The sequence below is a fragment of the Rattus norvegicus genome, chromosome 13 (assembly GCF_036323735.1).
Source record: "Rattus norvegicus strain BN/NHsdMcwi chromosome 13, GRCr8, whole genome shotgun sequence".
In the NCBI taxonomy this organism is placed as follows: Eukaryota; Metazoa; Chordata; class Mammalia; order Rodentia; family Muridae; genus Rattus; species Rattus norvegicus.
The window spans coordinates 58,048,382-58,072,325 of NC_086031.1; the positions used below are offsets into that span (position 1 = coordinate 58,048,382).

The window sequence follows — 23,944 nt, forward strand, 5'->3', positions numbered from 1 at the left end:
TATGACATCTTGCTCACCCTGGGACCAAGTTTTTAGGTCACAGGAAAATAACTCCAATAATTTATAATGATTTAGCTTTCATTTCCTGCTTAGATGTACTCTTACTGTGCTTCTAAAGATCATTATAGTCTAAAATTTATATTGGTATTTTTTTTTTAAAGTCTAGAAAAGTGAGAAACAACCTGCTATTTTATCAGCTTCAGACATTGTTATTCAAATAAATTAACATAAGCAAGTGCTTGGTCAGCATGGTGCTATTTTGACTATGAGCTTTGCTTTCATTTTATTTTGGGGGGATATATTTCTTATTCTTCTTTTTCAGGGAATAATGACATCCTATCATTTATAATCAAAAACGAAGTTTGAACTTGTAATGAAAGGCCTCCTTTCCAGTTTCAATGTCAGGTAAGTATTAAGCCGCTTGTCCTATGATCTGTGAATAAGATACATTAATTTGTAGGAGAGCAGAATTTTACCACATATGTAGAACTGGTTGTCAGTAATGACACAGCACATGAAAAAGAACAAGAAGCTCCAAAGGATGAAGTACTTTCTACTTACTAGCATACCCCTTCCTAACATACCCTGAAAACAGTTACTAAGTAACAGTTTTAATAAGTGGACTATCCACTAATCAAAAAACAGTGAGATGAAAAGATTAGTGTTTCTGGTTATTAATAACAACTAAGTCCTGGAAATATTTACATAGTATCTAGGAAATAACATTTAAGATTGCTTTTTAAAGCAGTATTTTTCCATACTATTTACTTAAGAGTATCCCTAGTGGTAATTTGAAAAATAAAACTTATTCACCACTTGAGGGTATCTATGCTTAATGAGGTAATACTGCCTTTCCATGTGCCTGGATTCCATAGCAACATAGGCTGCAGAGACATAATTGTATTTGAGAATTACTCCAGATCAAAAAAAATCATATGTGTTCACAAGTCCCTAAAGTAATCATGCATATCATCAATTCCTAACATCTAAATTAGGTAAAACGCTTGCATAATTCTACTGTATCTCTTACTAAATCAATGTGCTCTGTGGATGAGAAAGTGAAAGCCAGAAAGCTGAGTGGAGAGGCAGACCTCTCTCCAAAACCATCCAGCCTTACACTGGGCATAGTGGCACACACCTTTAACCTCAGCACTCGGGAGGCAGAGGCAGGAGGATCTCTGTTCAAGGCCAGACTGCTCTATACACCGTGACCTCCAGAATAGCTGTGACTATGTCTATGTAGGGAGACCCTGTCACAAACAACAATGAACACACAAACATCCAGAAGATCCAGACTGCTTTCTAATTATTATCCAAATTAAAAAAAAAAAACCAAAAAAACCCCCAAACAAACAACCAACCAATCAAACAAAAAAACAGTTCTAAGTTTTTTTTTTTCTACTCCGAAGTTTTGTGATTTGAAGGTAAGACTTCTTTCTGTGGGGACTTTTTCCCCCTTAAACCTTTTTCCTTTTTGGAGACAGAGTCTCACTACGTAGGCCTGATTGGTCTGAAATATACTATGTAGAGCAGGCTGGCTTCTAACTTAAGAAATCTACCTGCCTCTGTTTCCCCAGGAGTAAAGGCATGCATCATCACATTCGGCCTCTGTCTTCAATCTTAATCTATTTAGTTAGGTCTACCTAAATACTGTACCTTTCTACGGTATTTAGGTAGACCCTTATTTCCCTGATGGGTAGCTCCTAGATATACTATGCTTGCCTAAAAGCACAATCTAAGTAGCATAAAAAAAAAAGAAATAAGCTTTTATATAATATTCCATGTAAATTTCATAATAAGTTAAAACTTAGATCCTGGGTCTAAGGAATTCAATAGCTCTCATGTAATTACTAGTGTTTTTAACCTTAAATTCAGTTTGAATATGAGACTTTAGTATATCATAATTAGTTAAAATGTGAAATTTCCCATGTGACAGTGGTCAAGCCAAAACAGCATTAGAAGCAATGGTGTTTAGAACTGCAGATGATACTATCTTTGCTAATAATATTGAAAATTTGTTACTGTCTTGGAGGAATGGCTACATATGAAACTTAATTAATGTCAAGTCATCTGAAGGGAATATTTTCTTATTCTCTGAGACTAAATTTCTTAGGAAAAAAAAAGAAAATATGTACACAAATCCTTACACTAGCACTTTCTTTCCCAAATAAAAGAACTTCACCCTTAAACACTTGTAAGGTTATGTAACCTACACATACTAGCTTTGGAAGGGCTTTATAAACCCACAGTAAATCTTTAATATTTAAAGAGTAATACATAAAAATTAGAGTTTTAGTATAAACTACTGTAGATACCATTACTGAATCAAGAGAAGAACTACTGGTGCTCAATAGGCTAAGCTTCCCTGGTGAAAACATATACTTGCTCAAGAAAAGAATGTATTTTAGTATGTGAAAAAGACGTTTAATTTATACAAAGTAAGTTTTTAAATTTCCTACATAAACTGATTGGTTGATATGGCTACTCTAAAATTGTTTGAACTGGAAGGATCTAGCTTGTTATTATTTCTATACTCTATAAAAAGGAAATTAGACACAAGATGAATAGTGGGCAAAAATATAAAAGACTTCAGACAAACTTAATATTAGAAAAATATGAAAATGAACTAAAGATATTTAGGGGTACAGAAAGCTATGTCTTTACAGTAGAGTTTTAGTTATTATACTGTCAGGATTACAGATGGGGGACGAAACACTAGGAATGCGTGAGTGTGTAAGACACCGTTGTTGCTCATCTAACACAAGGCTACAAAGCGAATCCCTCAGGCTATATCCATTCAACAAGTCCCTTATAATTCAACATTTCCACCATGTTTTGGCCAAATGGTATCAAATCCTAACAAGTACAAATTAAACACCTGAAAGAAAACATCTTTTGCATTGAATAAGAAAGCTGTTGTTCATATGATCTTAGAAAGCTCTGAATTTGTAAAATTCATTCATAATTTAGTTTAACCAAATGTCTTTTTTTTTTAAACTCCTTGGTATAAAAATTTTCCATCACAGTCACATGGTCTAGTGCACCTCAGAGTTTTTGGACATTATCAAAACTGTCCTTTTCCAATGAAGACATTTAAGAAAACAAGCATTTCTCAAACAAGTGACATGATGTGAGGCTACTTAGACTTTGTATCTCACTTTCAGTACAAAGGTGTGATTCAGTGACGTAAAACACGACTATTTTATAGTGTCTATTAAAAAGAAGTTCTCTATAGAGAAAGCTACAGTATCCTGAAGACTTCGCAAGAGCTAGCTGAGTACACGCACCGTTAGGCTCAACGTGTTTCCTTCCTTCTCTCTTCCTGTTCCTGCCAATGTACATTTCTAACATGCACATACTGATGACATTTCTCACAACTGCATCTAGCTGGGAAGCAGTGCACCTCTCAGATCATTCAGGTACTTAGGGTTAAATGACATCCAACGTGAAATTCCGAATTACATCCAGAGCTGCAGTATCAAAGCCGCACATATCCAACATGCCTCTATCGTCTGGGTCTGCGATCGTAAAGCCGTTTGATGTCATCCCACAAACAAGCAATTTAGCAGGAATAGCCATTTTCTGCAGGGAAAATAGAGGAGAAAGTTTCACTACATATGAAATTGAAATTGTATGTAAGAAAAACAAACAAAAATTCCTTAAAAATTGAGGCTAGAACTCACAACCATAGTTCCTCCTACCAAAGACTGGGAGGACACCAAGTCCAGCTTACAATTTTAATATATACAACAAAGAGATTGTGCTCTTCAAAACTGTAATTCTGTCCCCTCTCTCCCTGACTTCCTGGTCCACCTCCCATCTGCTTTTCTTTCTTCTTCTTAGCCATCCTTTGTGCTATGGGCCAAGCCAAGACCTTGAGTGTACTAGATAAGCTCTCCATCACTAGATTACTGAGCTGTATTCCCAGTCTCTCTAGATGTAGTTAAGATCACTAAATATTAAGGAGAAACAATCAATGAAGGCACAGTTTTGTCATTCACTATAATAAACCTATTAAAATGTTTTTAATAATTAAAAAAATAAGGTTTTTGTTTGGATAAACTTTCCTGGAGACAGTATTTCATGTAGCTCAGGATGACCCCAAACTTGGAACTTAGCTAAAGATGATCTGAACTTCTGATCCTTCTGCCCTACCTTCCAAATGTTACCCTTGTAGGCATGTACCACATGTACAGGGGATTGAGCCTAGGGCTTCATGTATGGTAGACAACTACTGTACTAATGGAAATAATTTCCAGTCCTTGTTTATTCAGTAATTGTGACAAGGTATCACTATATATGTAGCCCAGGATACGCTTAAACTCCTTATGTAGCTGAGCAATGATTCTCTTGCCACAGACTCTCTGCTTTAAAGATTTTATTTTTAATGTGTGTGTGTGTGCTCTCGGGCGTGCGCCTGCACACACAAGAGGGCACACACATGTGCATATGCATGTTTGAATGCACATGAATACAGGTTATTGCAGAGGCTAGATGCATCAGATCTCCTGGGCCTGGAATTATAGGCAGTTGTGGAACACCCAACATATGTGCTGGAAAATGAACTGAGGTCCTCTGCAAGCGCAGTGTGTGCTCTTAGCTACTGAGCTCTCTCTAGCCCCTGCCTCAGGATCTTGAAGCTACCATGACCAGTTCTAATGACCAGTTAGTTTTTGAGACAGGTATGACTGTTGCATCAAACCTAAATGGTATGCATCACTACTTACTGTGACATTTGTCAGTAAACTAACTTGTTCAGACCCACATTTAGCATAAGAGACTCAGGACTAATATCTAGACTGCTTTTAGTCCAAATTCTCATCTCTCCTTTATGCTGTTCAAATGTAAGCATTCATGGGAAACCTGAATCCTACCCACAGAATATGATGGATGTCTGATGGGGTCTGCCATGTACATTTCTGACCTGGCCACAAAACGATGCTATAGTTGGTAGGAAATTCATGTTGTGAGAACCATTGCTTTTCATAGCAAGTTCTTCTTGTATTTCAGTCACATGAGCTGAATGTTAACATTCAACAGCCTAGTGACCAGTGTCTACCACACTGGACAGAATAGTAACAAAACATCTGAGAAAGGCCAAGGGAGGAAAAAAGAGAATTATCAAAATATAAATATAATTAAGTTTAGGATAGAGACTCAAAAATTTGCTGTACCTTCATGTAGTTTTTAGTTAAACTTAGAAATGATAACTTAATTTTTCAAGAAATGCAACACACATTATAAATTATAGCTGAGATCAAATATATATTTGATCATTATCAAAAGCACTGGCAAGGGCATTCTTGTTAACATTTAGCACTGGAACTGGATGGTGTATGTGTAGTCCCTACGTTTTTATTTCAAGTACTGCTGAGCCCACCTGACCCTGGGTTTCCTACACAAATGAAGGGAACACCCTGATAATAGAGTGTGTTTTGAGAGGACAGTAACCACCAGAAGGTGCTGTTTACCTTTCGGTACTCCCGCAGGGCAATAGCCGGGTGCACCTGCCCAGCAAAGGTCTCATTATCAGTGAACACGATGAAGACGTCTGCAGCTGTGCCTGTTTTCTGGGCCCAGATCATTGGAAGAGAGCAATCCGTGGTGCCTGCTGGAACCTATCTCAGGAAAAAGAAGGAATAGCAGTAAAATAAAACCCATTGGATGTCTGAAGTAAATACATAAAAGCGCTTATCCTTAGAGCATCCTTTTATGTAAAACCAATGTGCAGGCCTTGCCATATCTGCACATATCCATTTTAGACTGTGCTTGCCATGAGATGTTAGAACAATTCTTTCCTCCAGATTCTACGCAATGCCCCAAGTACAAACTTTCAGGACATGTTAATAAAACAGTGTCTTACTTTGTTCATAGCCGTTAAAACCTGCTGTAATGTCATGTCTGTCGTCACTGGAAATGGTACCATATCACACGCAAAAGCAACTACTGAAGACTCTTTCTCTGTCCGTGTAACCACCTGTAAAAGTGCAGTGGTAGCAGTTTTCAGCAAATTGAAAGTTAGGCTTGTATGATGTTACTCAGAAACAAACACTGTGATACTTATCATTCCTAAACTTGTATTTTTTGTGTTTCAGAATATAGAGTCACAGCACTGGGGAGCACGGGCTGGGGAGATGGCTCGGTGGGAAAAGGTCCTTGCTGCCAGCCACTCTGAACTCAATCCCTGGAATCCACAAGGTGGAAGGACAGGATGAGACCTGTATTGTCTATCTTCTGAGGGTTCCCTTCCCCAGGGGCCAATGGCATTCATACAAACAAACTAACAAAAGCCATAACTCAAGACAAGAAACTTCTGAGATCTGGAATCTACAGCACTCTCCTAGGCAGATAAATACTTCTCATTTACTAAACGAGGAATGAAGCAGAATAGTGGAGATGTGCTGCCTTCCTACGTGGTGAGGGAACCTGGGTTGAGAACTGAACCTTACTACTGCCCTTTACTCATTTCTTGAGTAAGGAATTCATTTTAGCCAGGTTTTGTTTTTGTTTTTTCCTAACCATCACGTACTTCTGCATATACTACCAACATTTAATCTTGTTATAACATCTGGCAGCTCAGATCTGATCCTTCCTTACACACGCCCCTTTTCAGCATGTGTAAAACTTTGCGTTATAAACTTCTCTTTGGATATAAAGTGATAAATGTCACATAAGTGAAAGGCTGACTCTGGGTGGTGCTGGCCTTGACAGTTTTACTCTAAACACCTTTTAGGATGTGGGAACATGACGTCATCTTAGGGGATCTCACCATGCACATTGCCGCGGCAACAGTACTAGCATTGAGTACACTACCCAAGACTCTCTGGTCCATAGAACCACTGACATCAACAGCCAGCAAGAAGCGCTTCCCAGTTGGCTCAACTGTCTGAAAAGAAAATGAAATAAAGTAGTCATGAAAAGGTCAGAGAGATCATAAGGAGGTTAGACTGAAAAAAATTGTATTTATCTTTCACTCAAAAGGCTCCTAGAAGAAAGGCCTGTTTTGTTGGTATGGAAGTTAGGTGACTAGTATCCTTAAGATTCTCCCTCTCATTAACTGGGAAAATAAAGAGAAACATGCAATCAGTTTAATTTTACTGAAAGAAGTTAAGGTCCAAGTTTTCAAAATCTCTTTTCAATGAAGTAAAATGGGAACTTCTAAGAATTTTTTAAGTGTGGTGAAAGATAACATTTACTCTGTAGCCATTTTCAAGAGTGTAACTAAGCAGCATTGATTATCTTCACGGTGCATGAACACTGTCTTATAGGTAGGCTGTCACTGTCGCAACAGATTCTTCATCCACCTAAGCAGCAGCCTTAAGCTTACAGATTTGCCTGGAAGAGTCTGGCACTACAGTGTGTACTTCATAAGATGTGCTTCTAGAAAACGCCTGGGAACCTTTTGGCTACCGTTAGTAGAGCTGGGATAGGCTAGTTTACAAAAACAAGGTCAGGTACCTCCTTTCAGTCCTCTGGCACGTACAGAGGCTGAACTCTTGATGGTATTGTAGTTTTCCCCTTGTTTTCTTTTCCTGAGGCAGGGTTTGTCTATGGAGCCCTGGCTGTACTGGAACTTACATGTAGACCAGGCTGGCCTTGACCTCAGAGATGCCTCCTGTGTGCTAGGAGTGAAGGCGTGTGGCAGCCTGCTCACCAGGTTGGCATTTTACTTTTGTTTTTTGTTTGTTTGTTGGGGATGGTTGTATTAGAGACAGGTGGTTGTTGTGGAGCCAAAGGTGGACTCTGGACTCATGGTAACCCACCCACCACGTCCAGTGTGGGGATTTCTAGACGGTGCAGCATTCTGAGCACTCCATGTTTAACATTCTGATGCTGATGCTCACAGGCTGCAACATTTGACTTTACTGCTGATAATATACAAGGGTTCCAGTCTCCCCACCTTCCTAATACCGCTTCCTTCTGTGCTAATGCCTATTCAATTAAGTACAAAGTGGCATTTCGTCTGTGCTTTTGATCTGACCAGTCATACTAAGCATCTTTCATTTATATAATTCTGAAAAACTATTCAAATACTTTGTCCATTTTGAAACTGGCTTATAATTGTACTATCAAATCTCGTGACTGTTTATATTATGGATATTAAACACTTTACATTATAAATGTATATAATCTGTAAATATTTTCTCCCACTATGTAAGCTTTTCCTACTTCTAACACTGTATGATGCACACATGTCAGCTTTTCTTTTTCAAGACAGGATTTCTCTGTGTACCTCTGGCTATACTGGAACTCACACTGTAGACCTGGATGGCCTCAAACTCAGAGATGTGCCTGCCTCTGCGTCCTGAGAACGAGGATTAAAGAAGGCATGCACCATCACTGCCCAGTCATGCTTTGTTTCAAGTTCTGTACTTCAACTTATTTGGTTGCTGTCACCTGTGCTGTATTATTCCTTTTATGTTTACTTCCTATAGGTGGGTGAGAGCTCTCCTGAAGTGGGTTTGCATATGCCGTAAGACAATGCCCCACCTTCCTCCTCCTGCGTGAGAACATGTGCTTCTTTCCGCAGTTTGTTGTTCTGAATGAACTCATTCTGGGATCCTTAAACATCACCTGCCCGTATGTGTCAGTGTTTCCAGATTCCTTTGGCCGCCATGCCTGTCCTTGTAACAGCAGCGCAGGGCTTTGGTTACTGTTGAGTTCTGAAATCCAGACATGAGTCCTGCAAATTTGTTCTTCAAGATTGTTTTGGTTATTTGGAGTCACTTGGGATAGTGTATGGATTGTTAATTTTCTGTAAAACATGCCCTTGGGACTTAGGACAGTAGATGGCTTTGGATGTCCCTATGTTCTTCTAGTGCAGAGGCATGGACAGCCGCCATTTGTCCTCATTCTTTGGCGATGTTTTACAGTTTACAGTGTTTAACTCTTGCACCTCAGTAAGTTTATTTTTAATTTCTTTTAGTGCTACTTGAAATACTAGTATTTTCTTTTCAAATCGTTTATTAGTACAGTATACAACTGACTTATTTTATTGTTTATTTTTTCATCCCTAGTTTTTGAGACAGAGTCTCAGGTAGCCCAGGATGGGTGTGATAGTTTACATATGCTTGGTCCAGGAAGTGGCACTATTAGAAAGTGTGGCCTTGATGGAGGAAGTGTGTCACTATGGGGTGGGCTTGGAGACCCTCCTTGTAGCTGCCTGGGGATGTTCAGTCTGTTCCTGGCTTCCTTTGGATGAAGATGTAGAACTCAGCTCCTCCTGCACCATGCCTGCCTGGATGCTGCGATGCTGCCATGCTCCCACCTTGATGACAATGGACTGAACCTCTGAACCTGTAAGCCAGCCCCAATTAAATGTTGTCCTTTATGAAACTTACATTCGTCATGGTGTATGTTCACAGCAATAAGACCCTAACTAAGATAATGGCCTTGAACTTGCTGTGCTGTTGAAGGTGGCTCTGGCTTCTGACTGCTACTTCCACTTCCCAAGTGTTAGGATTACAGATCTGTATGTCCATGCCTGACCCAACGAGTAATTTGTGTTTTTGTTGTTGTTGTTGTTGTTTTTTAATGCATTGCTTTATAACCTAAAAGTCTGTTGAATTAATTTTGCTCTAACATGGTTTATGTGTGAGTTCCTTAGGGTTTTCTGATAGAATAATGGGAATGCCACGGGAGGCTTTTTTCTTACATAATTACCACAACTCTTCATACTCTGTGACACCGGAGGGGGGAAAGTAGCCACCCTTATTTTTGGTTTTAAGGAAAAAGCTTTTGTTGTTTTATCCAAGTATGATGATACTTATGAATTTTTTAAAAAGGAGTACTTATTTATTTATGTATATGAGTGATCTATCTGCATGTATATCTGCATGCCAGAAGAGGGCATCAGATCCCAGGATAGATGTTTCTGAGCCACCATGTAGTTGCTAGGAATTTAAACTCAAGATTTCTGGAAAAGCAGACAGTGCTCTTAACTGCTGAGCCATCCTTCCAGCCCACCTATGAGCTTTTTTTTTTTTTTTTTTAAATCTATAAGCTTCATCATGGTGAGGAAGTTTTATTATTAAGTGGTTTCTTGGTTTTTACTTTGGTTTTTAATGTTAAATTTTGCCGAATGCTTCTTATCCATCAGTTGATATTATGTTCCTTGGCTGACAGGGTTGTACTCATGGATGCCCTAGTGTTAAAATGTCTCTGCATATCAGGGATAAATGTCGAGTGGTGATTATGCATAACCCTTTTAATTTGCTACACAATATGGATCATAGATTTTGTGGTATGTCCAGAAAATTTTGAAATGAAAAGTTTTACTTATAACTAAATTTCCATTCTGAAAAACTGGCTATCAAGACCCAGTTCCCAGTTAATAACAAAACTAAAAATAAAAGAGTACTAGGTCGAAGGAATTCTCTGAAATGCAAATATTCAAATTCAATAATTTATCAATATGACTTTATAAATTATTAAAATGATCTTGGGATAAGTAGCAGTTACTCATCGTGACAAGAATTACTCATAAACTTACGATGTCAATTTTGTAATTACCTTCATACCAATTATAGGAAAACAATGGGTATATACTTTAAAATAGCTAAGATATTAATATAAAATAATATAAAAACCACTAAATATGTTTTTACAAACTACGTTAATCCCCAAGTTTTTTTTAAATAAACAAAATAAAACTATTACCTTAAATGTTTTATAAAAAGCAGCATCCAATGCTTGCAAGATTTCTTTATCTGGAATCCACTTCAACTTTCCTCGGAGCCCATGGCCTGTTCTGTAGGTCTCTAATGCAGTTAAAACGTGAAATGGATGTATACGAGCCTAGAAACAGGACAGACAGAAGGTAGTTGCCAAGCTCAAGTAAAAAATAACCATTATGAGTTTTCAGAGGTTTGTATTGCTAAAGGTAAAAATCACAAGGAAGGGGGAACAAATGGCACTCTTAGCTTTAAGAATGAAAATGCAGCTTGCCGTGAGACAAGTCCTAGGTCCCCCAAGAACCAGCTTTCGTTGTGAGGTAACTGAGCCATGGCTCGTGCGTACCTTCTTAAGCAGTTTTTCATTGCTCAGTTTTTCACATACTAAAGAAACTTCAGAACTTCCTGGTTCAAGCACTGAATTGGCAGTCATCTTTCCCAGGTTCCTTAGGAGTGCAGTAAGGGGCATTTCTTGTAACAAAGCCTTCCATACCTACAAGGGGGAAAAACAACAGAAGGGGGATAGCTAGTGAGAAACGTAAAGAGTTACTGAAAGGACTCAGGGTAGGGAGTTAAATCAGCCACATTCGCAATGTATCCTGTAAAGCATTTACTTAGGTAAATGGACTTCCAGAATGAAAATCAGTTCATCAAAGGTTGTCAAATAAGAAACTGAGATTTCTGTGGAGAAAATACAGAGCTTTCCAAATGTTTAAGGTAGCGTGTGTGTGTGTGTGTTTGTGTGTGTGTGTGTGTGTGTGTGTGTGTGTGTTTGTGTGTGTGTGTGTGTGTGTGTGTGTGTGTGAAGGCTGGAGGTTGAAGCTGGGAATCTTCCTTACTAGCTTTTCACTTTTCTTTTGAGGCAGAGTCTCTCAGTCAAACCCAAAGCTCCTTGGTCAGTGATTTGGCTAGTCTTGCTGGTCAGCTGCTCTGGGGACCCATCTCTCCCTTCCCCCGCCACATCTGAACACTGGTTGGTCCTCTTGTCTGTTCATCAAGAGCTATAAGTACGAAGCCATCTCCCTGGCCCCTTGTCTTCTTATTTTGGTAGGGTTTGGGGCAGAATCCAGGGTTTGTGGCATTAAGACTCTCTGAAGGGATGCACTCACCTCTTTAGACTTCAGGTGGCTGGTCAGCAGCTGCTCCCTGACTAACTGGTGCTCTTCAATCAGATGAGTGACTTCCAGGTCGTCCTTTGTGCGCTTCACTTTCTCCACAGCCTCCAGGTACTTTAGTAGTTTGTCCGTCTCCACAGAAAGTGGTTTTTCTTTATACTGTTCATGAACTTCTTTCCAGCCCTTTGTGATATATTTGGTCACAATAGCAAGTCCTTTAACAAGATAAAGAATTGAAAAGGCAAGCAGGATTAGTGAAAATAGAACAGGGTTCCTGAGACTGCGTCGTGATCAGCTTAACTGAACAGACAGGGGCTGACTCCCTTAACAAACACATTTCAGCAAATGAAGTGAGGGTTTTTCTGTTTTTGGTTTTTTAATACACCATTACAGTGTAAATATGTGGTGGTGAGAAATCCATCTGTAGTGTACAGGCCCTTCTGAGATGCTGATACTGGAAACTTTGTAGACAGTGCCTGTTTCACATGCATAACCTTACTCAGAATATTCATCCTCTTCAATGATTACCACACTGATTTACCCTGTGCTTTTGCATAAACATGGACTTATGACGCTAGTGATTATGTGGAGACAGGTTATTAAATTGTTTAGCAACGGAAACTATGAGAAGCCCAATATTTTGAGAAAGGAGAATAACTTGTGCATTCCTTTTACATGGTTTTAATAGTAAAAAGAGGTTTGGAGTGAGGAAATCTGTGTTTAAGCCTATACTTTGCTTATGCTCTATCTTTTGCTGAAAATACTTCGTCTTGCTTTTGAAGTGATAAACTTTTGTCAGATCTCGAAACAGTTATTTACTATGCCTTGAGTCATTTAAAACTATGTATCCACCCTGCCATCCTACTGTGTACTTAGCTTTAAGTTCAACCTGCCTTAAGAAAACAGTGTAACCAATCTTCTGTGCCTTGGATTTCCCATGCAATCAGTTTTTGCAATTTAAGCTAAATCTTAAAGTACGCATTCTTCCATGGTTCTGACCCGCACTAATGTATTTGTGTGTGCACTGTAGTAACTACATAGGTTAAAAGCAACTTAAAACAACAAATATGCCAAAGATGTTGAAAGCAACACGTGACTACAGGTTGGTAACATCTGTGCTTGGTTTTGAGAGCTGTTTTGGTCAATATGGATCAGTGAAGTAACTCCTTCCTTTGAAAACTTTGTTAAAGATTTTTACAGGGGAGTGTCCTTCATGCCTTTCTTAAAGCATGCTTTCTTTGCTATTCATGAAATACAGAGCAAAGCCCTTTATCAGGACAGACAACAGGAATGGATTGGCCACAACCTACAGACAGGTGATAGGCCACGGACCACAAACTATAGACTGAAGGAAGTCAGGGCAGAAGCACAGAATGCAGATTTGGGCTCAGTCAGTCTAAACTACTGTAAGAAGTAGTATCTCTTTTCATCCTTAATGCACATTTTCTCATAAGCCATTATCTTTCTACCTCTTAATCTCCAAATCTATAAATCATGTAGAGATTAACAAAACAGGTTCATTAAGAGAGCAGGTAAAATACAGAAACAGGCCATGGTGATCTAAAAATCACTAACATTGTGATGGTCAGAGAGTGTGGTTTAGAGCTGCGACCCCCCCCAAAACAAACAAACAAACAAACAAAATGAAAGAAGGAAAGAATGAAAGAAAAAAGAACTTTAAAGATAAATCTCAAACCGAATCTAGGGGCACAGGCCTCTAACTCCAACTGCTTAGAGGTTTGGCTTGGGGGAATCTTGAGTTCAAGGCCAGCCCGGTTAATTTAGTGAGACCTTGCTTCAGAATAAAAAGTTGAGAGGGTGGGCGATTACAGCTCAGTCATGGAGAACTCGCCTCACATGTGAATACCTTAGGTCTAATCTTGAAAGCTTAAAATGAATGAATGAATGAATGAATGACAAAAATAATAATGATGGTTGGGGATATAGCTCAGTGCTCTATAGAATACGTGTATAGCATGCACAACATCTGAGGGTCAACCCTACGACCATGGTCAGCTGATCTAAAGGCAGGTCAGAACATAGATTCTTTTTTTAAATAAAGTCTGATTTTTTAATATCCTGACAAAACTAATTTAGATAATTGAATCAGAAGTTAATACCGACATGCAGGGATTTCTAGAGTATTGTATCCTTTGCTATCTCACAGATGTACGATGAAGTTGTCTTAATAATTACACGTTTCACATAAAGTCTTCTACACTGCTTTTCCAATAATAATAAAAGTTCCTTAATCCCACAGGTACATAATTAATACCTGATTAAGAGAATTATATTTTGACCTAATGTCTTTATAAATGCACATTTTAGTTAACAAATTAACGTATTGTTTACTCAGTTGTTTAGAATTGGTTTCAATTTCTTTTTATAGGCAGAGCCTTGGGATCATCTGTGATGTTGCTGTCAAAACTTTACTATGAGCGTCACCCTCAGTAGCTTAGGTTGAAAATTTCCTGCAGATGTAAGTTTAGGGACCATCTCGTCCTCACTTCATAGACCATGGCAAGCAAGCACACGCAGTGTCTCTTGTTTAGAGACTAGTCTGTTCACTATTAGACATACTCCAGGGTCTTCTACCTGAGTACCAGCTCTATGCCGTCAGTGTCAAAACACAGAGTAAAAGAACATCCAGTGCACATTGGATTTAAAAGCAAAACATGGTATGTTTAAGAAAAAAAAATCACATTTTTTTTCTGATTTTAGGATGGAAAATGTTTTTTAATCTAGAAAAATCCAAGGGAGTGGCTGAAGAGATGGCCCAGTGGCTAAGAGCACTTGATACTCTTACAGAGGACCTGAGTCTGGGTCCCAGTGCCCATACCAGCACTATGTCAGCCGCCACCTGACAACCACTGCCATTTGCAAAACATAGTGTTGATCCGTTAATCAGATATATATATAAAGCCAGCAGGAAACCAAATGCTGCTACTGGTGATCCAGCTATTAGTGATCAAGAATCATAACCCATCGATAGGTGACTAGTTTATATTCTAACACGTGACCATGTTCTTATCTACTTAGAGCGCTCTCACCAAGTGATGATGGTCTGAGCACAGCGTAGACAAGGTTTTAGCAAGCATTACCCCTTCTTGATAGTGCTCAGGACTGCTCCTGATTTCCTCTCTTGCTAGACTCTGCCTGGCATGAATCTTGAAGGCTATGCTGAGCTAGACATTTGGGACATTAATGTGTCCAAGTGCCTAAAGAAAAGGATGTGAGAAGTTAGTTGTAGATACAGTAATTACTAATCTTTCTTTCTTAGAAGGGAGATTTAAGCATTAATAACTCAAAGTATAAAATCAGTATGTTCGAAGATCGATTATCAATGTCTGGATTACCCGAGGCAGGTGTTTAGTTTCAGGCTGGCTTTAAATATGTCTCGTTTACAGCACTGTGTTTTGTGAGTAAAAGCTAATTCTAGAAAATCAAGTACAAACTTGTTATTTATCTATCATCTGTGTCTATCCTAGGCTCACCTTCACTGTTAGGTTTAAGGTGGGACAGTCGTAGGAGATCTTTGTGAGACCAGCCATTTCTCTGTTTATACTTTGTAACGGCCAAGGCGACGGCCATGCCGCCTTTTTCATTATACCAGTCTGCCACGGCCTTCCGGAGAGCGCGACCCCACATTCCACACTTCATGCTCTCCTTCAGGTCTTTCTTAAACTGTATGAAAGTGAAGAGGTGGGTCGGGATGCGACACACTTCGGGGACAGCTTTAAATGCTGCTTGCTTTGTGCTGACGTCTGCACACTGGGAACAGATGGCCAGTGCAAAGAGCAATGGCTCCTGTTTGGCAGTCCTGCCTTCCTGACTAAAGGACTTGATTTCCTGGATCACTTCGCTTCCTCTGCCATCTTCGATCAGTCTAATTAAGGCTTCGGCATTCTCAAGGCCCAGCTTCTGTTCTTTGATATAGCAGGTGCCGCCTTCGGAACCGAAACACAAGAAGCGGTGCAGCCGGTTCATGTCGGTGACCTGCCAGACATATCCGCCCTCGGAGTTGGCTACCTGATTGTCACTCAGAGGCTGCAACTGGTTTGCAGACTCTTCCATGTTCCTTGTTTCTTGGGGAACCTATCGAAAAGGCAAAATATTATAACTGAGTGAAGGCAATACCAATAAAAACCTCTTGCTTACTGAAATGCTATGAATCTGTTTAATTTAAAAACATCTTTGAACCCAGTAAGTTTTTCTCAGTAAAATGTTATAAATGTCCTTAAGGCCGAAATTAGAAAGAAACACCACCGACAGACAGACAGACAGATGCACGCACGCACGCGCGTGCGCGCGCACACACACACACACACACACACACACACACACACACACACACACACACAGACTGTCCAATAGTGACTTACAGGAAGTCACTTGCTTATAATTTAAAACTTTTATTATATATTCATATATTTTTTTTATAATCCAGAGAAATCCAAATTCTTCAAAAGAACTAGCAAGTGGTATAACGATTACAAACAACTAATTTTTTAAAAAGATTCATTTATTTATTATATATAAGTACACTGTAGTTGTCTTCAGACACGACAGAAGAGGGCATCAAATCTCGCTACAGATGGTTGTGAGCCACCATGTGGTTGCTGGGAATTGAACTCAGGACCTCTGGAAGAGCAGTCTGTGTTCTTAACCACTGAGCCATCTCTCCAAGTCCAACAACTAATTTTTAAGGTATGGTATATTATGTCCAATTAATTGAGGAGGTCTGTATGAGATCTGAGGTCTTGACAGGGACAGAAAAAGAGCAACTATATACACAAAGAAAGGTCAGCTCCCCAAAGAACTGTGCATTTCTGGTCATCATTCTATCGTTTTTCCTCAAAAGGGACCACACTGGGAAGAGATTTCAGAGAAAAAATGGCTGGTAATGTCAAATGCTTGGCGATCATGATGCACAGAAAATAACAATGGAAAATGACTATTGGAATGGCTGGGGACACAGGAGTAACTAACTGGCAGGGCCGAGAGCAGCCGAGCAACAGCAGAAGGCTGGTTACAGTGACAACAGGAGACTGCGGTGTGGAGAGACTCCACAGGCCGCTCCCTTTATGGAAGTGCAGCTGTGAGCTAAGAAGGAAGGTAAGGCAAAGGTGAGCCCTTCTAGAAAACTTTCCCGTTGCATTCAGGGGTGTGATATTAAGGCTGGTGTTCAAAGAGTCAACCTGGAGAACGGACGGCTACAGAGAGAGGGGATAACAGAGCAAGTGAGACTCTTAAGACACAGCACAGAAAAGGTTTCAGCACTGAGTTTGACGTTGGCCCACGGGTGGCAAAAGTGAGACACTGCAGTCTCTCTGAGGGTGAAAGATATGCTAATGAAGCTACCTCGGAGATGAGAAATGAGGAAATTCCCATTCGGTAGAAAAGGAAGAGGACCAAATGGTAGGCAGGGAAGCCCGGCATCTAGGGGAACTGGAGTATCACACAGCAAACAAAGGTGTTTTAAAAGGTTAAGTGTAGGGGTGGGGGATTTAGCTCAGTGGTAGAGCGCTTGCCTAGGAAGCGCAAGGCCCTGGGTTCGGTCCCCAGCTCCGAAAAAAAAAGAACAAAAAAAAAAAAAAGGTTAAGTGTATGAGCGAACTGGAGTGTCTGACATTCTGAATGTGACCAAGGGGTCAGATTTATGTTTGAAATACCAGAGTCAACCTTACAAATAAAACTTATAAGCTACTTATGTTAGGGTAAGGGGAGGGTAGGTCTCATGTAGTCTCCGGAAGAAGTGATCACATTACGGATTAGGGAAGGGTTTATAGTTGTAGAAGTTAGGGTGAAATCTGTGGTGCTTAAAGCCTCTAGTACGTATCCCCTATTTAGTTCACACACAGTTAAAAGCTTTGAGAACATTTTTAGTGGCTTCCATCTTGATTCACAACTCCAAATAGAAATTCTACTCATTTGATCTTTACAATATATTTACCATTATTACCCCCCATCCCAGTCCAGACAAAGTTTCTTTGTATATAGCCTTAGCTGTCCTGGAACTGACTCTATAGAGCAGGCTGGCCTCGAACTCATATATCCACCTGTCTTTGCCTCCTGAGTGCAACTCACAACTGCCTGGCCATTACTATTCCCGTCTTAGCTTTTACAAAAATAGTGTGATGGTTTTTCAACCATTAATGTGAATAAACTGGACAACTGTTAGTGGAATAACACTGAAATGATATTAACATTACATTATTCTACTCTCTGCTTTCCTTCCGAAAGTGAAAATGGTGGGCTTTAAAGATCTAAGTCCAAATACTAAAACAGATCTTTCTCACTCTTTTCCCTGTGTTACTCATTCCAAGGAAATCTATCTATACATCACTGGTTTCTAGGGTAGCAAGAATTGGGTTTTAGCATGTTAACATGTCTTCATCTACAACATCATAGCTAGCACATATTAAAGCAAAATTAAAGAGCATCAAAATTTGTTTTCTGAATTATTTGCTTAAGAATTACGTACAACAGATTTTATTTTAATGATTCATTTCTTTTAAAAAAGTCTCAACATATATGATGAAAAATTTACTATAAACAATTCTTTATGATAAATTCTGCCAACAAAATAATAAATGTATTAAATGTAGGAAACACAATCAAGAAGGGAAGGTAAAGTAAGAGCTGGGCAAAGATGTCTACAGAACGCAGTGTTTCTCTGTTCAGTTTTCCTGTGTCTCATTGACCAGGCTGGCCTGGTACACATCATCCTCTGCTTTGGCCTCCCCTGTTCTGAGATTACAGGATTCTGTTAGGAAACTCACTTCTGCTATTGTAGTAGGATTTATTTCTGATGCCTGGCCCTTTAAATAGCCCTATGCTCTTCAGTGGGAGTTCCTGTCAGCTGTCAGAAACATACACGAGAAAAGGCAGCATCTTCAACAAACAGTCCCGGGCAAACTATATGTTTACATGCAGAAGCATGAAATTAAGACCCGCATCGCCTTGCACAACTAACACAACTAAATCCAAACAAACCAAAGACCTAAGAGTGAAGTGTGAAACATGGAAACTGCTAGAAGAAAACATAGTCACCTCCCTCTAGGATATAGGTGTAGGAAAGGACTTTTTGAATAGAACCCTCATTTACCCAGAAATTAAGTCCAGCAGTTGACAAGTAGGACCTTGTAGAACCTAAAAGCTTCTGCTGAGCTAAAGAAACATTCAACTAAGTGATAAGGAAGCCCAACAGAGTAGGAAGAATCTTTGACCAATTTACATTTGATATCTTTATGTGTGTTTAGCATATAAAATAAAAGAGATCCTGCCTCCTGGCAGAAATGGGCTAGGAATCCAAACAGAGAACTTTCAAAAGAAGAAATAAAAAGTGGCTAAGAAGTGTTTTAAAACACAGTCATGGTCACTAGCAATTAGGAGAATGGAAATCCAAACGAGTTTGAGATTTCATCTCACTCGGGTGAGGATCAACAAAGAACTGATGCAAATGCTTGACACAAGTGCTCAAGGGGATGTGGGGAAGAGGGATTCCTTGTTTACTGTTAGTGGGACTGCAAATGGGTTCAGCCCCTCTTGAAATCAGCGTGGAGGATCCTCAAAAGCCTATAAATAAATCTTCCATATGACTCAGCTACCCAGATTTATCATTCCACAGCAGATGCCCAAAGAACTCGACACCCTGCCCCACATAGATCTGGTCTGCCATGTTCACTGCCCCTCAGTTCACAAGAGCTAGAAAAAGGAAACAACCTAACTGTCCTCAAACTTATGAATGGATATTGAAAATGTGGCACAGAGACACTATGAAATACTACTTAACTGTAAAGAATAATGAAACCATGAACTTTGAAGGCAAATGGATAGAACTAGCACCCAGACCCAGAAAGAGAAAAGTCCTATTTTTCTCATCTAAATCCCCTGGCTCCAAATCTTCAGATGTGAGTACACAGCCTGCAGAAAGAGCTGAAAACAGCAAAGTACAAAGGGACCACAGCGGGGGTGAGTAAGGAAGGGAAGAGCAATAGAGAAGGGGAATAAATAGCAGGGTCTGAAGATGGAATTGGAAAAACAGTGATGGTGGTGGGGACTCTAATTAGAGGCAGGGAGGACGTAAAATAGCAGTCTAGGGGTCTAAAAAAGTCATAAGGAATCATATTATCTGTTTGCCTAAAATTCACATATTAGATGTACGTCTTTATATTCATATATAGTTTAAGTGAAATTTATTCACCTAGGCTGACAATACTTTCCCCAAGATCCAGCGACCATTCAACAAAAACCCCAACACTGAGTATAAGATGTTAGTTCCCTTTTGAGTTGGTTGTTGGTCAGGGTTGTCTAAGAGACTCCCAAAATATCACAGGCTATTATTGCTAGTGCTTGTAGTTGCCTCCCAGAGGTGAAAGGTTAAGTGCTTATTGCTGAAGACACTATCTATTTTAGACACTCGACCAAGAGGTCTCAAACTGGAAAACCTCCTCCCTGAGGACTAGCTTTCCCGATGCCAGAAGACTCCAGGCAAGCTTCCAAGCGAGGGAAGCAACTAACAGTCCTACCCAGCTAGGACACCCAGGAACTACAATGACCAGCATGCCTTCAGACTGACTTATTTGGAAATTGTCTTCCACAGTGTAAGTCAGGGTCCCAGCTACACTTGAGTAGAGGTCCCTAGAGAGAACTCCTTCAGGCTGCAGAATAGGCATCTTGGAATTGCATCTTTCCCTGCTAGTAGTGACTAAGTCACCTACAAAACTTCCTCTCTCTGTCTGTTTCTCTCTGTCTCTCTGTCTCTCTGTCTCCCTGTCTCTCTCTCTCTCTCTCTCTATATATATATATATATATATATATATATATATATATATATATAAACATTTAAATATAGAAAATCGAACAGCAGTTTCCTTCAAGCTATTTACTCTCCTTTTTATTACTAAGGGTTAAAATACAAATTACTTTAAAATTAGCAATGTTATATGACATGGAGATACAATGGTTCCTGATAGTTTCGAAATCTTTTGCAATGTACCAAGTGCTAGGAATATCTTAGCTATACTAATGAAGTGACTCAACCCAAGTCCCGAGACAAGATGCCCATTAACTAACAGTAGCTCCATTTCTTCTTTCTTCAACTGCCAGTGTCCCCTTTCTCAAAAGCCTTACTCCAGTCCTGTGGTTTAGAAGGCTGGGCAGTGAGGCAAATCAAAGCCTGGTTTTCTGGTAATCTAGTCCTATGTAATCAAGTGCTGTAAATCTAAGTCAAAAACAATAAAGTAGCTCTTCTTTGAACTATCCTGACCTCTTTAAACATAACGGTTTCATGAATTTATACCATTTGAAGTTTTCCTACAATCTCCATAAGTTAAAACTTTGGGAGACCTTAACTGTTAAAACCATGACAATATTTTGAGCATTTTCTACTTGTTCTTAGGTGTAAGGTCAGCCAGTGATGTGTTGTTGTATATGCTGTCCACTCTCTTAATGTAGAATGTAAAAAAGGTAGTAAAACACTGGTGTAATAACACTTCTGCTTCAAATTCTACCAGACTACAATTTACACTACTAATAGAAAGATTCCTGTATTTGCCTTCATTTTACACAAATATTAAGCCAATATTTCTGAACCATGTCATTTGGAAAGGCTAACTTTTTTTACTCTGAGAAGTCAAGCAAATCTTTATAAACGGAAGCCAAGGCTTATTTACAGTTAAAAAGTTCTACTACTTTACAAAAACCAGAACCACAGGTTCAAATGGATATACCATACACAAAGCTAATGAAAATAACTGCAGTAGTGCGATGTAATGAAAAGTATTGAGGAACTGCAATGAAAATTACTGTAGCAAGATGTCACCATGGTACGATGCCCTGAGCAGTAATTTTCTCTGTGGAAGCCAAACGACTTCCTTGGAACATACTTTTAAGAAATGATGAATAAAACCACCTCCAAAGAATGATAAGTATCAATTGCAAATAGCTAATTTTTTTGTTTTAATTCATCAGAACCATTTCACTTGTTTTTAAAGTAATGCACTATCAAGAGGGCGGGGGTGGGGTGGGGTGGCGGGGGATGGTGCGCATTTCTCTGGAAGGCACTGCATCCCGAAACATGAGTCTCTCATCCCTTGGGCTTTTACGAGAAATCTTTCTCCCCTTCTTGTTTATTATTTCTTTAAGATAATTTCGCTTTCGGCCATCCCACAAAGCTTCTTCCCAAACCCGTCTCCGAGACAACGCCTCTATGCCAAAGCCGCCGGAGGAGGGAGAGAAAGAGTGAAAAGGGGCCTTGGCACGCCCGAGCTCAGCAAGCGACAGAGTTGACCTGAGTTCCCCAAGACTCCACCCTCCCGAGCAACTAGGCCAGGTTCGAAATGTTTGGATGCGAAATCGGTCCTGCTCCTCGGCGGGCGCGGGAGCAAAGAGGCGGCGAAGGCTTTGCCCGGCCTCTGACGCTGGGATGCCGGTGGGAGAGTGCGCACCCGCCAGACCTCGAATGCCCAGAATCGCTGGGACTGCACAAAAGCCGGTTCCCCGCCCCGCAGCAGGCCTGCAGTGACCCACCTGTGCCTGGTAGGCGATGCTCAGGACCCGCGGCGCCTAGAAACCCTGCGTAGCACCGGGAATAGGCGGCGGCCCGAAACGGAGAGGACAGCTCCAGGTTCGGGTCGGAGCGAGCCCCGCCCCGCCCCGAGCCCCGCCCCTTCCAGCGCTCCGCCCCAGCTCCCGGGTGCCAAGGGTCCCGGATGTGCCTCCCTCCGGCACTCCGAGGCCCCGCCCCTTCTCCGGCCCGGCGGAGGGCGCTGCGGATCCTGACAGGCTGAAGAGGAGTTTCGACGTCTCCTGGGTGGCTAGAGCGTCCTTCAGTGCTCCGTCGCGCGGCAGGTGACGGCGCCCGGAGGCTGTCGGGAAGTAGGCGGGGTGACGTGGGGTTGACGCTCCGCGGCGGGTTTTGCTGAGGTCTGCGGCCGGTGGCAGCTTGAGCTGCGGGCTTCGGAGAGCGCGAGGTGGAGCGGGGCGGTGTGTGGTCGGGGCCATGTCGAGCAATGCCGGGGAGTGGTGTCTCATGGAAAGCGACCCCGGGGTCTTCACCGAGCTCATTAAAGGATTCGGTGAGCACCAGGGGGACCGTCCTGGGCCGGGGGTTCCGGGAGGAGGCCCACGTTGGGACAGGTGGTCACCTGCCGCCACCGACGTCCGGCGTCGGAGAAGTGACTTCAGGGACTGGAGTCGGCGTGTGTGGAAAGTAGGGCTTCGGCCGCGTCCTCGGCCCGGGGCAGCCGCGTCTCCGCAGTGATCTTGGGAGCCACACCACGAGGGCAAGGAGCCCCTCTGCCCTGTGCACTGCTGTATTCTCCGGACTTGGGACTCGGATACTTGAATTGACTCGAGCGTCTTCCTTCCCTGTCTCCCTCCCTCATCATCTCCTACGCGCTTATCTTGTCCTTTCCACTGCCCCTTCCCTGCGGAGCCTCCCTGTCTCCAGTGTGGTCAGGTGCATCGCTCAGGCCGTCGGTCCTGCGGAGCAGCCGGTCTAGTGTGTTTCCCAGGGTGGTGTCTGAGGCTCCAGCCGCCCCGAAACTCGAGATCCTAGTTTCCCAAGGCACAACTTACACCTTTCGTTTGTGGGCACCTCTTCCGGACCTCCACAGATAACCGTCTACGCGGGCCTGCGCGCTACTTACCGCAGTTCTTTTGCTCCCTCCTTTTTGACTTCCTGAGAAGTTGAGTTTTCTTGAGGTAGTGCTCCTGCTCAGAGGCCACATGCTTACCTCAGGATTTCTCTCTGACTTTTATTTCCTTCCGTACTAGAACAACCAATAGGACAGTTTATCCTTCCTTGTGTTCCCAACTTTTTGTGGGAGTTTTTTTTTTTTCTTCATTTCCATTTTAATTTTTCCTCAGATAATTGTTTTCGTAACCGTTTTGTTAAAGCTTGTACCCAAAATATAGCAAACGTTAATGTAGATTTTGTGTATTGTACATAGCTGACTATTTCGAGTATTACGTAGCATATGTTCAAGTGTACTTAGGGCATAAAGTTACGGAATTGGAAATTTTAATGTGAATAATCAGACTGTTGGTCTGAAGAACTGAGAGTCAAACTATAATAATATGTTCTTAGTTTAAGAGTATACATAAAGTGTTTTAATCATATAGATCACAGAGGAGCTGGGCAAAAGGAAG

At 40.9% G+C, this 23,944-nt stretch overlaps 3 protein-coding genes across 11 annotated transcripts in view; 2 read left to right on the top strand and 1 right to left on the bottom strand.

Annotated features, from left to right (window-relative positions):
* The window catches only part of Glrx2 (glutaredoxin 2), a 22,863-nt gene extending 16,183 nt beyond the window's left edge, over window positions 1–6,680 (top strand). For 2 of the 4 annotated variants that reach the window (XR_001840761.3, XR_010056898.1), the window contains exons 6-7: window positions 323–405; window positions 6,096–6,680. The gene's annotated coding sequence lies outside the window, so the exon portion shown is untranslated. Of the gene's footprint in view, window positions 1–322; window positions 406–5,489; window positions 5,884–6,095 lie in introns of those variants that run through there. The other 2 variants (NR_172084.1, XR_010056897.1) reach the window with 2 other exon arrangements.
* Window positions 1,457–22,447, bottom strand: Ro60 (Ro60, Y RNA binding protein). Its single transcript, NM_001107183.1, has 9 exons — window positions 22,322–22,447; window positions 15,283–15,883; window positions 11,783–12,003; window positions 11,020–11,166; window positions 10,660–10,797; window positions 6,770–6,886; window positions 5,864–5,977; window positions 5,472–5,618; window positions 1,457–3,582 (listed from the first exon to the last, which is right to left on the bottom strand). Exons 2-9 carry the CDS (start codon window positions 15,860–15,862, stop codon window positions 3,430–3,432), a joined length of 1,617 nt encoding a protein of 538 aa, NP_001100653.1. The 5' UTR covers window positions 15,863–15,883; window positions 22,322–22,447; the 3' UTR covers window positions 1,457–3,429.
* Window positions 22,448–22,565: 118 nt separating this feature from the next.
* Uchl5 (ubiquitin C-terminal hydrolase L5) overlaps window positions 22,566–23,944 on the top strand; it is a 35,879-nt gene continuing 34,500 nt past the window's right edge. For 4 of the 6 annotated variants that reach the window (NR_172020.1, NM_001393849.1, NM_001393850.1 and 1 more), the window contains exon 1: window positions 22,695–22,869. Coding sequence is in view for 4 of the 6 variants with exons in the window: in NM_001393849.1 (NP_001380778.1) it covers window positions 22,794–22,869 (76 nt within the window). In the remaining 2 variants the exon portion in view is untranslated. Of the gene's footprint in view, window positions 22,870–23,944 lie in introns of all 6 variants that reach the window. The other 2 variants (XM_063272472.1, XM_039090901.2) reach the window with 2 other exon arrangements.